The sequence below is a fragment of the Oryza brachyantha genome, chromosome 2, assembly GCF_000231095.2.
Source record: "Oryza brachyantha chromosome 2, ObraRS2, whole genome shotgun sequence".
NCBI lineage: Eukaryota > Viridiplantae > Streptophyta > Magnoliopsida > Poales > Poaceae > Oryza > Oryza brachyantha.
The window spans coordinates 7,286,771-7,301,654 of NC_023164.2; the positions used below are offsets into that span (position 1 = coordinate 7,286,771).

The 14,884-nt window shown below is 38.6% G+C and overlaps 2 protein-coding genes across 2 annotated transcripts; one reads left to right on the forward strand and one right to left on the reverse strand.

Moving 5' to 3' along the window:
• Nucleotides 1-1,075: 1,075 nt before the first annotated feature.
• LOC102710097 (serine/threonine/tyrosine-protein kinase HT1-like) lies at nucleotides 1,076-1,606 on the reverse strand. Its single transcript, XM_006648470.1, has one exon. The coding sequence runs from the start codon at nucleotides 1,604-1,606 to the stop codon at nucleotides 1,076-1,078; it is 531 nt and encodes a 176-aa protein (XP_006648533.1).
• Nucleotides 1,607-2,536: 930 nt separating this feature from the next.
• On the forward strand, nucleotides 2,537-12,535 carry LOC102721048 (uridine kinase-like protein 3). Its single transcript, XM_006647089.3, has 16 exons — nucleotides 2,537-2,712; nucleotides 3,102-3,280; nucleotides 3,404-3,495; nucleotides 5,476-5,545; nucleotides 5,639-5,754; nucleotides 7,506-7,602; nucleotides 8,339-8,418; nucleotides 8,549-8,743; nucleotides 8,894-8,977; nucleotides 9,056-9,116; nucleotides 9,855-9,915; nucleotides 10,864-10,957; nucleotides 11,029-11,101; nucleotides 11,396-11,478; nucleotides 12,023-12,213; nucleotides 12,330-12,535. Exons 2-16 carry the CDS (start codon nucleotides 3,118-3,120, stop codon nucleotides 12,337-12,339), a joined length of 1,470 nt encoding a protein of 489 aa, XP_006647152.1. The 5' UTR covers nucleotides 2,537-2,712; nucleotides 3,102-3,117; the 3' UTR covers nucleotides 12,340-12,535.
• The last annotated feature ends 2,349 nt before the right edge of the window (nucleotides 12,536-14,884 follow it).

The following is a 14,884-nucleotide window of genomic DNA, read 5'->3' on the forward strand; positions in this document are numbered from 1 at the left end:
GAATATAAAAGTAATACTCTATGATAGCACATTTAAGTACAAATCTATTGTTTAATTTTTATACAATAATAAAATCTTAATTTTATAATTAACTAGCTAAATGACTATGCTTTGCAATGTCATTGAAAATAGCAAAATTAAGTCTCGTTGAAAAAATATGTTTAATTGGTGGAAACAAGATTTCATATGTGCTATACTTTGTTTAAAAAATACACAAAAAACTTTCATCTAAAAAGAAAAAACTGACTTGTAGAGATACCACAGGTACGAAGAGTAGTTAGACTGTTAGAGTATTCACACATGTTCTGTTGATATAATGACCCATATGATAGCAATGGTGGTGACGGTAAGCTCACCACCATTGAACAATAAATTGAAGAAATAGAAGCTAGAGCGAGAGCCATGTCAATCTAGGAGCTATGGACCTGATTGAGAAGTAGAAGGCATAAGAAGGTTGCTCCACTGGCAGCCTGTTGTTGCCTATCATCATGTTCAGTCAGGGATGTCAATTTTGCCCATAGGTATGGGTACTTGACCCGATAGGTATAGATATGGCTGTAATTTTTTGCCCATGGGTGTACCCGCCCGTGACCCGACTACCTAATAGATAGTGGCAGAGTTTTCCATTTTACCCGTGGGTAACCCGCGCCCGACCCGAATATATAGGATGATCAATAGTCTTTGTCATCCAATTGCCTCATATTATATATATATATATATATACTTTGTTTGGTTGGTAGTTCACTATTTTTGAGTGTAATACTATTATTTTGATATTATTGTTCTTTTTATTTGTAGTTTTAGGTTCATTGTTTCTTTTTACTATTTTTATATGGATATTGGATAAGGAATTAAGAATGTGTTTATTTCAAAATACCCATTGGGTACCCGAGCGCCCGCCGGGCATGGGTACGGGCATAGTATTTTGCCCACTAAGTAATTCGGATATGGGTCGGGTATGCATAGGCGAGTATTGGGTCTGGCATGTTCCTGCTCCGCCCGTACCCGACTCGACCCATTGTCATCCCTATGTCCGCATCTCCTACATCTCTGGCCACGACGTTGGCTCAGAGTTCTAGCCCCTCCTCATGATGCATGCCATGTCTCCCAGGCAACACTTTGGGATTTCTGGCCGCATGTGCTTGTGAAGGACTAACAATGTGATGTTGATAAAGCTGACGTCCATGCAGGGCATCTTGTAACAATAGATTTCCCATATGCATATGTTGAAGTTGTACACATCACACTTGTGGTTGTAGGGCTTCCTGTCGAGCACCTCCGACACCATGTAGCATGAGTTAGACTTGATGTAGGCCATGCCAAAGTCGGTGCTCTTGAGGTTGAGCTTATCATTGAGGAGCATGTTCTCTGTCTTATGTTGCGGTGCACGGTCTTCCTCGAGTGCAGATAGCTCAGCCCTCTCACCATTGCAAATGCAAAGTTGATGGTGTTCTTGTATGATAGTTTGCATTCGATATGCTTGATCAAATAGTCCTTCAGTGTTCTTCCAGTGAGGTGCTTGACCAAGACAAAGGACGCTGTGTTTGACGGTGGCAAGGTACCAACGAATGCATCGGAAAACTTGGTGACATTTTAGATGGTCCATCTCGTGTTAGGCGGCAGCCTCATCCGTCAGCAAGTCTCCCAGGTGGACGATATGTTCAGACATCAAGTGCCCCCACTTGAGCAGCTTTGACGTTGTGGTCTCTATACTCACCACGGAAAAACATGCGGTGTAGCCCTTGCTTGCCAAAGTCATTGATCTACAGCCTAGAGAGATTGATCTCTCACGCCACCATCGGCACCTCACCATTGGTGCTGAAGCTGTTTTAGTGCTCACCCAATGTCCTGCCGGCCATCTTCTCCTCGAGATGTATGTCCATGGTGGCGAGTCGAGCAAATGGCCACTCAAACTCCCTCCTACTTCTCCAGGATCTCGTCTAGTAGCTCAACCTTCTCGTCTGCTCCTAATGCCATGGCTGTCATCTCTCTCCACCGTAAGTCGAACACGAAAATCTTGCAATGGACAAATGAATTGAAGAGGTCAAGATGCTTGATTACAGATCGATGCGATGGGGACAACTTTCCTTTCTCAATTAACTCTGATTTGAACTCTAAGTATTTGACCGACACTTCGTGTTTGTAACTAGATTATGACACTATGCTCCAGGGACAACAAGCTGGAGAAGGAGTACGAGGAGCTCATCCAGTGACATAATCATGATATACAGATGATGTCAGTGACGGACGATAGAAACCACTTTAATTTTATAATAGTATAAATAAAGATTGCTAATCGATATAAAGTTTGAATTATATTGCAAAATCAAAACAAGAAATGACAGGGTAGCACTATTTATGCTATGTCAATTTTTCCGTTCTAACATAAGGACATTTTTTCCAGTATCACTGTAAATCACAATTAACTTTCCAGCCACCTGAAAAGACCTAAATGGCCCAGCCTTTTCCATGGAACGTACCCCCAGATCAATCTCGTCACCATATATAGTACCTTCTCTTTTCTCCGTCATCTCTCTCCCACTCCCTCTCCCTCTCCTGTACGCGGCAGGGACAGCCGGCCGGCGAGCTCCCGCCTCCGCGCTCTCCCTTGCGGCAACCCAGGACGTGCTCCTCCTCCCCTCTCCTCCCTCCTCCCGCTGCCTGCGCCGATCTCCCGCGAGCAGGGGGCGCTGCCGTCCTTCGTCCTCGCCGGTGAGCGTCCGTCCGTCCATCCATCCATCCACATCCTCTTTTCTCATCTCTCTCCTGTCCACGCGCTTTGTTCTCTTCTGGAATCTGCATCATGAACCCTAGATAGTTCCTCCTCTGGATCTGGCTTAATTTCCCTTAATAAATAACCTTATGGGAGACTAATAACGGGTTTTATTTTGGTTGGGTGTTCCCAAAAAGTTTGGGGGTGTTCTACTGAATCTGCATGTACCACAATAGATCCGCCCGTGTGGCGTCTTGATTTTGGTTGTTTCACATGCTTTCCTGGGGCTGCGAACACTGTCTTCTTCTGCATATCTGATCGGTAGCTGCTGTAGATTTACGAAGTGCGCCCGTGTTTGATGCCCTGGTGGTGGTGATGATTGTGGCAGGTTCTTGGAACGATTTATGGGTTCAAGACCAGCTGATGATGTTCTTGATGCCGCCGCTGCTGGGGTCCACTACTCAGCGCTCCGTTTGGAGGAGCTTAAAATCAATGGTTCCGTGGCAGGGGAGGAGCAGCCGACGACCTCCGGGGTGGAGAATGGGCACCAAGAGCCGTTTGTCATTGGTTAGTGCTTACTGAAATGCCGCCTTTATCTGTTTGTTGTGCAGCAATCACTGAATATCGATAATGTAGCCCTTTTGCCCACCCGAAATGTGTCGTTTCCCTGATTTTTGTTTGGATTTGCAGGTGTTGCTGGGGGTGCATCTTCAGGTAAAAGTACTGTATGCAAAATGATCATCGAACAGCTACGCGATCAGCGTGTTGTTGTTGTTACTCAGGTTTGTCAACCAGCTCGCGTTTTGTTTTTTCTGATTGCACCTTTTGCCTTGTGGTATTTGGATCATCCAAATTTCTTTTAAATGCCACTAATAGTACATTTGTTTAGTTCAATTAATGGAGTATTGCCACTGTCGTTTTTTAATAATTAGTTCCACTTTTCATGCATCGCAAATAAAATAACCTTGCATTTTCTTAGTCAATAGAACCTATCGATAGGTATGTTTGGATCCCCGTCTAGGATACTGTAGGTCTATACTGTATAGTACAAACCATTTTATGCTCCAAATAGGATTATGTTTTACCTGACCTCATAGTTTAGCATCATGCTTCATGCGCACAAGATGAGAAAAACAATTGTGGTTGCAAATTACAGATTTAGCATTTCATTGGTGATATGTCAAGTATGCGACCTTTACCTCTGCTAATATAATTAATATTGTCGCTCTGCCTTACATATGTCGAAAAAGTCTACTTAACCTTCTAAGTATTAGGATTGGTCTACATAATCCCTAAAGTATGAAACTGGTACCTTGAAGGATTCAAACCGGTCAAATAACCCTGTAGTTTTATAAGTGGTTTGGGCCATGTGGACACCCTGAAGTATTTAAACAGGTCAAATAATCCTGTAGTTTTATAAGTGGTTTTGGCCATGTGGACGACAATGTGGCAGTAACTGCTCTAGGGGTAGGGGGGGGTTATTTGAACAAGTTTGAACACTTCAGGTAGTAGAATACCTTGTGTCATACGTTAGGGGTTAAGTGGACCAACCCCAATACTTCAGGGTGTAACATCATATTTGAATACTTGATATATACTGGTTTTTTGTGGGTATTTTTAGTTTTTTAAGTGTGAAATAGTTAGTTTACAAAAATATAACCACGAATGCCATTGGGTAGCAAATGTTATAAAAAGACTAGGGTTGTTTGGTTGGCTACCATAATTTGCCTAAGCTTGCCATAACTCAAGTTAACTAAATTTGATCAAGTTAGATGTGTGTTTGGTTTGTGCCATACTTGTGACAGGATTCTCTTTCAATATATAGAGCCCACATGTCAGTGACAATAAATTGTAGCAAACTGGCACATGTTAGCTAAAGTGTGGCTCCATTTTTGTTGGCCAAACTTCAGGAAAGTTAGCTAAAATATTGTGACAACCTTAGGCAAATTGAGTATGTTAACCAAACAACCACCAAAAGTCTAAAGCGCACAACTGGTCCCTAAACTTGTTTGTCTGTGTCATCTAGGTCCCTATAGTCTTAAACTGCATATCTAGGTCCCATAAGTTGTTAAAGTGTGTCATCTAGGTCCTAAATTGCCACAACCCCTCTAAGATCCTACGTGATTCTAATGTGGCATGCCATATGGATGATGATGTGGCATCATCTTTAGCTCTACAGTGACCGACTTGTTAAAGACGATGCCACATCAGCGCCACATAGGACCCCAAAGAGGTTGTGACAGTTTGAGACCTAGATGACACACTTTAGCAAGTTCAGAGACCTAAATGCGCATTTTCAGAGTATGGGGACCTAGATGACACAAGAAAACAGGTTTATGGACCGACTGTGCACTTTACTCTTATAAAAATAATTGTATGTGTCATTCTTCCAAAAGACCATGATTATAATACTTGTATGGCTAATTGCTTCGCATAGCTTATTTCTTTGGTCACTGGTAGGCTTGCAGCCGTAGCAAGTTTCTAGTTGCTTTTGGCACTGTTGGCCTTATGTTGTTACTTTTGTGGCCGTGCATCCGAAGTACTGCTATTTAAAACCAGCATTATGTGTTTATTGTATACTTGTCATTAATTACTTATACTGTGTCAAATATTGCAAATAGCCTTTTGTACAGACATTCTTGCTACAGTTGTACAAATTGGTTTGTCGTGCTGTATTGCTAGACACCAGAATATGCCCCCTTGGATGCTAAATAGTTAATATCATATTGCTGCCATATGTTGTTTACAATCTTGCTTTGCAGGAGTCCTTTTATTATGGGTTGTCTGATGAGGAATTGGTCCATGTTCATGATTATAATTTTGATCATCCAGGTATGATGTGTGTTCCTAAGAAGTTTGCCTAAGTACGCCAGTGGCTAGAGCTATGCACTGATTTTGCTGCTACTGCTGCTGTCCTAATTTCAGATGCATTTGATACGGAGTTGCTACTCTCTTGTATGGAGAACTTGAAACATGGCAAGGCTGTGGACATTCCTAATTACAATTTCAAAACATATAAGAGTGTTGCAAGCGCAAGAAAGGTACTACTATTTTAACAGTGCTATTCCTAACTTACTCACCTGGTAAACTGAAAGTCCTTGTCCTGAGTTCAAATATAGCTTAAGATTCCAATCTGTTCCTACCGAATGTGCTGATGGATCTACAATTTAGTAGGAACTCCCATTATAACAACAAGTTAAATGCTATATTTGTAAAAAGGGTTATTTGGATACATGTGACATAAATACAAATCTTGGGATATGCCAGTACAGAGTTGTTACTTTAATTTATGACACTGTCAAGTAGTTAAAGTTAGAGATGCCCCATCTACTTCATTTCCCATATCTGCTGTGATTGTTGGAGTAGCACGGTCTCATCCTGGAGAGTCTTGACAGCTCGAGTTCCCTCCTGGAACCTAGGCCACAACTGCTGTGGTAGTATGATTGAGGTCTCCTTTTCTTTTTTGTAGAATACCAACAAAATGTATTCTATATAAAAAAATGAGCATAAACACAAGGATTGTCATAGCAGTAATCCTAAACTAATCCTCATTGTTCATGAGTGTCATTCTGTCTTTGCTCAGATCTTGAGTTGTCCAAGAGAAATGTAGCTGGAAATTGTGTGCTAGTCTAATAGATAGCTAGGAGCCTAGGAGTCAGAAAACAGAGGTTTCGTTTCCCTTTTGTGGGTGATTAGGTTTTGTTTAGGAGTTCATACATGCCTATTAAGATAATCTGCCTCCTGTAGTTGCCCATTAAAAAGTATGGGTTTGAAATGCCAAAAGATCCAAGAATTTGATATATCCCAGTACAATTTGTACCTTAGCTGTATGGTTTTTGTTGGGCTCCGTGAAGCATGTAACCATGGTACATAGTATTTCTTCATATATCTTACAACACATACTAAAAAGCCTTATGCAAGGTGACAAATCAATTGTACAGGCCATGGCTGGGCCTGCCATTATCGGTGGAAGTCCTAATCACTGAAGTAGCACATGCCTTCAGCAAAGCGACCTTCCCAGTTGATGAGGGAGAAGCTGAGGACAGTAGCTATGGAACTTGTGAAGGGAGAAGACAAGGGAACTGCGTTCAGTTTATTTCATAGTGGCATATCTCAGAATTTTGTACTTAGCAGTGGCATATCAAAGTCAACTTTGTAGTGGCATATCTCAAACTGCAGTAACTCTATGGCTGCACATATTTAAATAAACCTTGTTAAAATATAGCATAGTCAGTTTGGCACTGTTATTTTCAGATTATTCACTGGATTATTTACTTCATGCTTCGAAAAATACGTTTTCAAAAAACTTCTACTGTACTACCCCCGTCCCATAATAAGTTCATTTTTCAGTTTTGTTTTGACTCTTCGTCTTATTTGAATTTTTTTTGCGATTAATATTTATATTGTTACTAGATGATAAAACATGAATAGTACTTTATGTGTGACTAATTTTTTTAAGTTTTTGTACAAAATTTTCAAATAAGACGAATGGTCAAACTTTAGACAGAAAAATCGAAAAATGAAGTTATTATGGAACAGAGGTAGTATCTATTAGACCACTTATCTTAAGCTATTTGTCAAGTTTATATAAACAAGTAGATGATAATCCGTGTCAATAATCTAAATCAAGCAGGGCCTAATTGTAGCAGTTTCTAGTAAATACTAAGCAGCTTATTGTTTCACAGATCCATCTTGTAATGTTTTATCCTAGAAAATTAGATTGCTAATTACAGTTTATTCTTCACTATATTTATTCATATTTGTTTTACTTTAATATTTTGACTGCTGTCAGGTCAATCCTTCAGATGTAATTATTTTGGAAGGAATTCTGGTTTTCCATGATTCACGTGTTCGGGATTTGATGAACATGAAGATCTTTGTTGATACAGGTATCACTATTTGCATGCCAAACTTATGATAGCTTATTATCTCTTATCTCCCATGACCAGTAACCATCAGTTGTGGTGTGGTCAGTATTTATATTTCTATGTTTATCCACATTTGTGTTTCTACATGTGCATAATGTAACTTTGTTGTCTCCTATTTGATTTGAATCAGAACTATATTATAAATCGCTCTTACTATTTTATACTTCTTTCCTGGGAAGAGAGTTACACTAGGAGCTAATAATATCCAAGAAATTAGCAAGCATCTTACACAAAAGTTGGACAATAGGACACTAAAATAGCAACAAGAGCAACCAGGGAAGATGTTAGCTACCTACTGCACCATCTAATGCCTAATCGTGGCGGCTACCCAGCACTTAGTGCTGACTTTAGAACACTTGTTTCATTATTCATTTACTAGTTTGTTTGCCATTTCCATATTTTCAAATGCTATTCATTTAATTTTTAAATAAGAAAGAGTTCCTTTTGAAGTCACAAATGTCTCCAAATGCGTATCACATAAACTGCTGTAAAGGAAACAGCCAAGCTTGCACCTTGCATTTCCCCTGGTTGAACTTGAGGGACCATTCTAATTGTTCTTGTGGATTTGCCACTACGTTGAACTTATCTATATATATAGAGGGGCTGTAAATTCACAAGAAAAAAAATGCTTTTTAGCTATCGATTGAACCCTGTGAGTGTATAATCCTTTATTATTTTCATCCTATTGATTTTTCAGATGCTGATGTGCGATTAACAAGGAGGATTCGACGTGACACCATTGATAAGGGTAGAGATATCAAAACTGTGCTAGATCAGGTTACATTGTCACATCTACCATTTTTTTTCACTAGAGCTGTTTTTATTTAACATGTTTACAAATGTTAGGGACAGATTTCCTTGATGATTCATTTTTGAAATATCACTTAATGCTACTCCCTTTTTACAGTACTCAAAGTTTGTTAAGCCTGCTTTTGAAGACTTCATCCTCCCAACCAAGAAATACGCTGATATTATCATCCCACGAGGTGGTGATAATGATGTTGCAATCGACTTAATAGTTCAGCATATTCGTACTAAGCTTGGTCAACATGATCTCTGTAAAGTACACCCTAATCTGTATGTCATACAGACTACTTATCAGGTACCTGATGTGACCATAAATGTTCTCCAGTTTTTTTAAAGCAATTGTTTGTTGTTTGATAATCTCATAATATTGAGTGTAACATGCAATTCTTTCTGTATTTTTGTAGCATATATAAAATATTGACAGTTCAATGCTTCTTTCTCTCAGATACGAGGTATGCACACAATAATACGGGATGCTGCCACAACAACACATGATTTCATATTCTATGCCGATCGGTTGATTCGATTGGTCAGTATGAACGTGCAATTGACATGTTTTCTGTTGTATGAGTTCCCATGGTAGCTTGAATTTCACTGTGGAATATAGGTTGTTGAGCATGGTCTTGGTCATCTTCCGTTCAAGGAAAAGCAGGTCATAACTCCAACCGGTAAGTACTGTTGTTCGGTGACCATTCGTTTTCGCCCTTGTTGTTCTGATGTTACAAATTATCTCTTCAAATGCTGAGGATCTTGATCATTATTAGTTCTATTGAGATTCTGAATCTGTACTAGTATTTCTCCATTGAATTCAAGCCATATTTTTCGTAGTAATTTATTCTCCTGTTTTCAATGATAATGCACATGGATGTGCAATGTGGCACCTCATTCTGCTTTAAGTTGGTATGAGTTGCAGTGTCCTGGTTCGTTTTTTCTTTTATTTTGATATGGTGCATTTTATGATGGCACATGGCAACAAGCATCTATTTTTGTTGGGTTCATGTTTTTTAAAGTCTTAGCATACAGCTTATTGGATTGAGATTTTGAAAATATTCATCATTTGGTCCACCCTTTCTTTTCCCAAGCGAGGGTAATCGCCCATGTTTTCATTTTCACTGTAGCAGAATACAGACAAACTGAGGTAAATCTTGAGGACTTGTATCTGAATGACCTCACTATCTTTAAAAAAAAAACTAGCTGTTGCATTTGTGTAGGATTGTTCCTTTCCTCAAAATCTGTGCATCAGTATTATAGGAAAGCAAAGGCATGATTGCTACAAACATATAAATATATATAACAGGGATTATAGATTATTTACCTCCATAGCTCTGTTTTCTTGTAGAAGCATGGAGATACCTGCATTTGTTCTCTTCTGCTGTTAATTTATTTCTTTTCCCTTATGCATGCAGGGTCTGTTTACACTGGGGTAGAGTTCTCCAAAAGATTGTGCGGTATCTCAGTGATTAGAAGGTAAGCACTTCTCTGTGATATTTTGACCTTGTACTATCTTGAGAAGGTGAGATTCTAATTGACATCACAGTTGTCATTCAAAGAAAGTTGGAAAGGTTTTTATATTGTACCATGGTGCTATCATGTTTGTCAATGCTATGGTTATGTTGCTCCTTTGTTTTGGCTGATAGCTTGTGCAAAATGATAAAATGGAGCACCATGGCCATTTATTTACAAGTGCTGTACCAGAAAATATTGGGAACTTTGATTCAGTTTCCTTTAGCTTTGGTTTTTGGGCTTCATTCCTATAAACCCAATACTGCAGTAGAATTATCAAGTTACTATCAAGCATATGCTTTCTTGAGCAACTCATAATCTAGGATTCATTCCTTGTCATTGATCTCGTTAATAATGTGCATCATACATTTTTTAATAGAAATGCATAATTATATTCATTAATGCATGGATCCAATTAACCAATGTTGTCTGATCGGCCGATCGGACCTGATCGCCATGGCACCGATAAGGTCGATCAGGACGATTAATCGTCGATCAGCCCGATTAATCGAGGCTGATCGGTACAGTAGTGCGGTATAATTCTATATATTATTTAGTGTGCACCATAATATGCAACAATAGAGATATTACTTGAGGGTTAGATGGTACTTACCTTTTGAGGGAAAGAAACCCTACAAATAGTGGGTCGGCCAAACTAAAATTCTAAGTGACAAAAGATTTTCCAGGCTGGCCCAAAACATCCTGATCGGCCTGATCATTTGGAGCATCTGATCGGCCGATTGATCGCCCTTGATCGCCGATTAATCGGACGATCAGAGACCTGATCGGGCTGATCGTTTAGAATGCGCCGATCGAGGTCAGGGGACCGATCAGCCCGATTAATCGCGATTAATCGGACGATCAGATAACATTGCAATTAACCCTTAATTATTTTATGCAATTCCTCTCCAGTGGTGAGAGTATGGAGAATGCATTGCGGGCATGCTGTAAAGGTATAAAGATTGGGAAGATTCTTATTCACAGGGAAGGAGACAATGGCAAACAGGTTTGGTTCAATCTACTTTTGGCATTACTTGTTGGAGTTGGTCAAATTACTAAGCCCTTGATTACTTGCAGCTAATCTATCACAATTTACCAAAAGATATTGCAAACAGGCATGTGCTGTTGTTGGATCCCATACTGGGAACAGGTTTGTTGATGATTCTCACATATCATTTATGTTACCTAAATTTTGTTTTTTGTTCACACTGGAGCACTTCTGCCTCGCCAAGACAGCCAACCAATTTGGGGATTCTGTACTTCTGCAACAAAAGTAGTTTGGCAAGCATGTCATCTATGGTGTTACCAATATATCTCACTATCTCATGCACATAGTGTACAATCGTTCATTGTTTGTCTAGTGACTTGCTGAAACTTCGTGCACCTGCTCAACTGTTGGATATTCATTTCATCTCTCTAGTCTTAATACTCTTCATTATATCAGGAAATTCAGCTGTTCAAGCTATATCTCTACTGCTGAAGAAGGGTGTACAGGAAACAAATATTATTTTTCTGAATCTGATATCAGTAAGTCTACTGAAGTTCTGCCATTGGTTTTATTTATTCGAGTACATAGGTCATGTTATTTGCATGGGTTGCTCATGTGCTCTTTTGAAGCTCATAATCTCATGATTTTGCTACTCTTAATAGATATTTCATTTTTTTTCCTCTTACAAGATTGTGCTTTAGTGGAAGCTATTTCAGCCTTGCTAGGTTATAATCTTATTTACGTATTTTGGCCAATATAGATCCTACCCACTTCAGTACTTCACTGATACTGATCGAGTGACTACAGTTGTTAGCTAATGAGCATCTTTACTGTGTTGGTAACTTTTGTATCTGTTCTGCAAATTGCTGAACAGAAACGGAGGACACAGTGGATTACCATTTCTACAAGTTACTGTGACATACATGTTTTCCGTTTTCAGTGTAGTCTGGAAGCTGACTCATTATATCATCATTGATGTTGTACATGCTCTCTGTATTGATTTGTGTGACCTTCAGTGCTAGTGTGGCTGTTGGGACTTGAGAACCATTGAGCTTATCACGGAATCTGTCGTTGTCATTCCAGGCTCCCCAAGGTGTGCACGTGGTCAGCAAGAGTTTTCCAAGAGTGAAGATCGTGACATCAGAAATTGAGTTTGGTCTGAATGATGATTTTCGTGTCATCCCTGGAATGGGTGAGTTTGGAGATAGGTACTTCGGCACAGATGATTATCAGTCATCAACACCATTCTTTTGTGATGAGAAAAATCGTGTCAGGTCAGACATTGTTTTCTGTTCTCTACTAGAATGTCTTATTCTGTCGATCAGATTCAGATTCACGAGAAGCTATAGTAATCTTTTTTGCTAATCAGTTGTTACAAAACTCAATGCAGGCTTTTGTGAGCATTTCCAGACAGACATACAAGTCTTGCCGACGGCATCGTCCCCATTTTTTGAGAAATATAATTTTTACATTTCGAAAGTCCGTTGCCCATATATAAATGTATTCCTTAACCGAAACTATGTATCGGTTAACATTACAGACCGACCGATCTCATCTCATGACAAAATGGAGTAAATTCCGTTCTCCTTGTCTCCAGCTTCTGAGGGGGTAGCAGGATGCTGTCATCTCATTACGTGTCTCTACCTGTGACCTACTGCATCTCTTTCTTGGAAGCAAATTGCTTGTTTTTAGCAAATTCCAAGCGTATACTCTGACGTGGATGAGCATGATGTTACCTTGGGAGCGGTTGATAGCTTCCCATACCGATGCAGAGTACGTAACGAAGAAGACAATATAACAGCTTGCCAATTCACTATTCCCTTCGATTCGTTTACAAGACTCTGCATTCATCTATGTTTATACGCACACTAACATGCGCATCCCCCCTTAGAGTAAACTATTCTATGCGCTTTTCTCTCATAAGGTCTAAACCCTCTCTCACCTCTTTCAAAGATCCAAAACTCCTCTTTTAGTATGGTGGAAGGTCTCTTTCGCCGGTTAATTTATCCTTTGACCTTCCTCCACATTTCACCGTTGTCAACTCCCGTCTATCTGAAAAGAGCAGTAACACATAGGTAAAAATACAGTAACATGTTTTATAAAATACAATAACAACGTTAAAATATAAACGTCAAAATATAGTCATGACAGATCTAGTTTTTTAAATCACATTTTTTTAACTAATGTGGTGAAAACGGTTTTGAAAAATAATATAAAACATATGAGATATTTCTCTCTAAAGATTAAGAATATAATATTTTAGCTCTCTCACATGCATTAGCTATACTATAGCAACAGTATACAGTCATGATGTTACTGTACTTCTATCGTGATGTTACTGCAATTGGGTAACACACATGTTACTGGACGTATACCGCGAACTGCACTTCTATCACGACGTACTGTAACTGTGCAATAACCACACATATTTTATAGCAACATAGCATTATCATTACTGCACTTATAGATATTTCTTAAGATTTTGAATTTTAAACAACTTTATCTCTCACCTCATATATTATTTTTTAAAAACTTTTGTACCATATTGTTTGAAAAAATGTTTTAAAAAAGTAGATCACTCATGTGTATGTTTCGACGTTGTTACTGCAAATTAGTCGTCGTGTTGCTGCACAATTTCTATAAGGCGAGAGGTGAGCTTAGATAGACACAAGGGGAAGCCTATAAAGGGGTTGACCCACGGGGTTAGCCCTTTGACCAACCTTTAAATGAGGTGCGGATGGTTTTTAGGCCTTGGAAAAAGGGTGGGAGATGGGATGGACCTTGAGAGGCCTTGGAAGGAATGGGATGTAGAATAGTTTATATTAAGAGAGGTGCACGTATTAGTGTTGCTATATATATATATATTTATATATATATATATACATTAATATATGGACGAATGTAAACCCAAAATATCTTGTAATATGGAATAGATGGAGTACTTGATATGTCCATCAAATCATTTATACATATCATATAAGCCTCGACACCATACTATTTCATAAATATATCAATAGTTTGTGAACCTATACTCATACTCCGTTATGGAACCCTAGAAAAAATGGCTAGCTTTGTATTTTTATTAAAGCATTGACATTAAAATATAAGGTAGGGTATAATCATAGACCTAGAAACTTGGTATAGCTACATTATTATATTATCCGATCAAAAGAAGTTCGTTATACCTATCCCAACATCAACTAATTTGTGGTAACCCCTAAGAAAAACCACGTTGAAAATGTGCTACACTCATCACTAACTAATCACCTGCATCAAATTCTAAAACAACATACATATAGAGCAACAAATGAGTACATTATAAAGATAATGCATGAATGTTACATTGTTACTATATTAAGGAAGACTATTTATAAGTTCATTTTAGTATAATGCAAGTTTTAGTTCACAATACTTTGCAACGGAAGTTTATAAGACATTTCAAACATGTGCAAAATGTAAACTTAGTAGTATCATCATATCCTCCATTCTCATCAACATATAGCTCATAATAACATATAATCATCATTTCCAAATACCATTTTCATAAACATATTTTAAAAAACTCTATACTCAACAACCACAATCATGTCGCTCATGACCATAAGTATGGCTAATCAATTAGTTTTAACTCTATAGAGTGTGATATTTTGATTTACTCAAAATCTTGGAGTGAACATGATGATCATATTAGACAAGGTTTGGATGTGCTTAGCAAGAAGAATTTGTTTGCTAACTTTGAAAAGTGCATAGTTTATATAGAGAAGGTTGTATTCTTGGATGTGTTGTTTCAAGACAGTGAATTGAAGTGAACAAAATCAAGATGGAAGCAATCATGAATTGGCCAACCCCCTATATATGTATAGAGTTTGGAGAAGACGATATCGACTCGTCCGCTGAGGAGGTCCTCCAGGAACATGAAGAGTATGATGCCTTCACATGGTTTCA

Bases quoted from the DNA above. Each gene is read 5' to 3' on its own strand.
- LOC102710097 (XM_006648470.1), bottom strand. From the start codon at position 1,606: ATGGACCATCTAAAATGTCACCAAGTTTTCCGATGCATTCGTTGGTAC.
- LOC102721048 (XM_006647089.3), top strand. From the start codon at position 3,118: ATGGGTTCAAGACCAGCTGATGATGTTCTTGATGCCGCCGCTGCTGGG. The intron at 5,546-5,638 runs GTATGATGTGTG...TCCTAATTTCAG, and splicing joins TTATAATTTTGATCATCCAG to ATGCATTTGATACGGAGTTG. The intron at 10,958-11,028 runs GTTTGGTTCAAT...GATTACTTGCAG, and splicing joins AAGGAGACAATGGCAAACAG to CTAATCTATCACAATTTACC.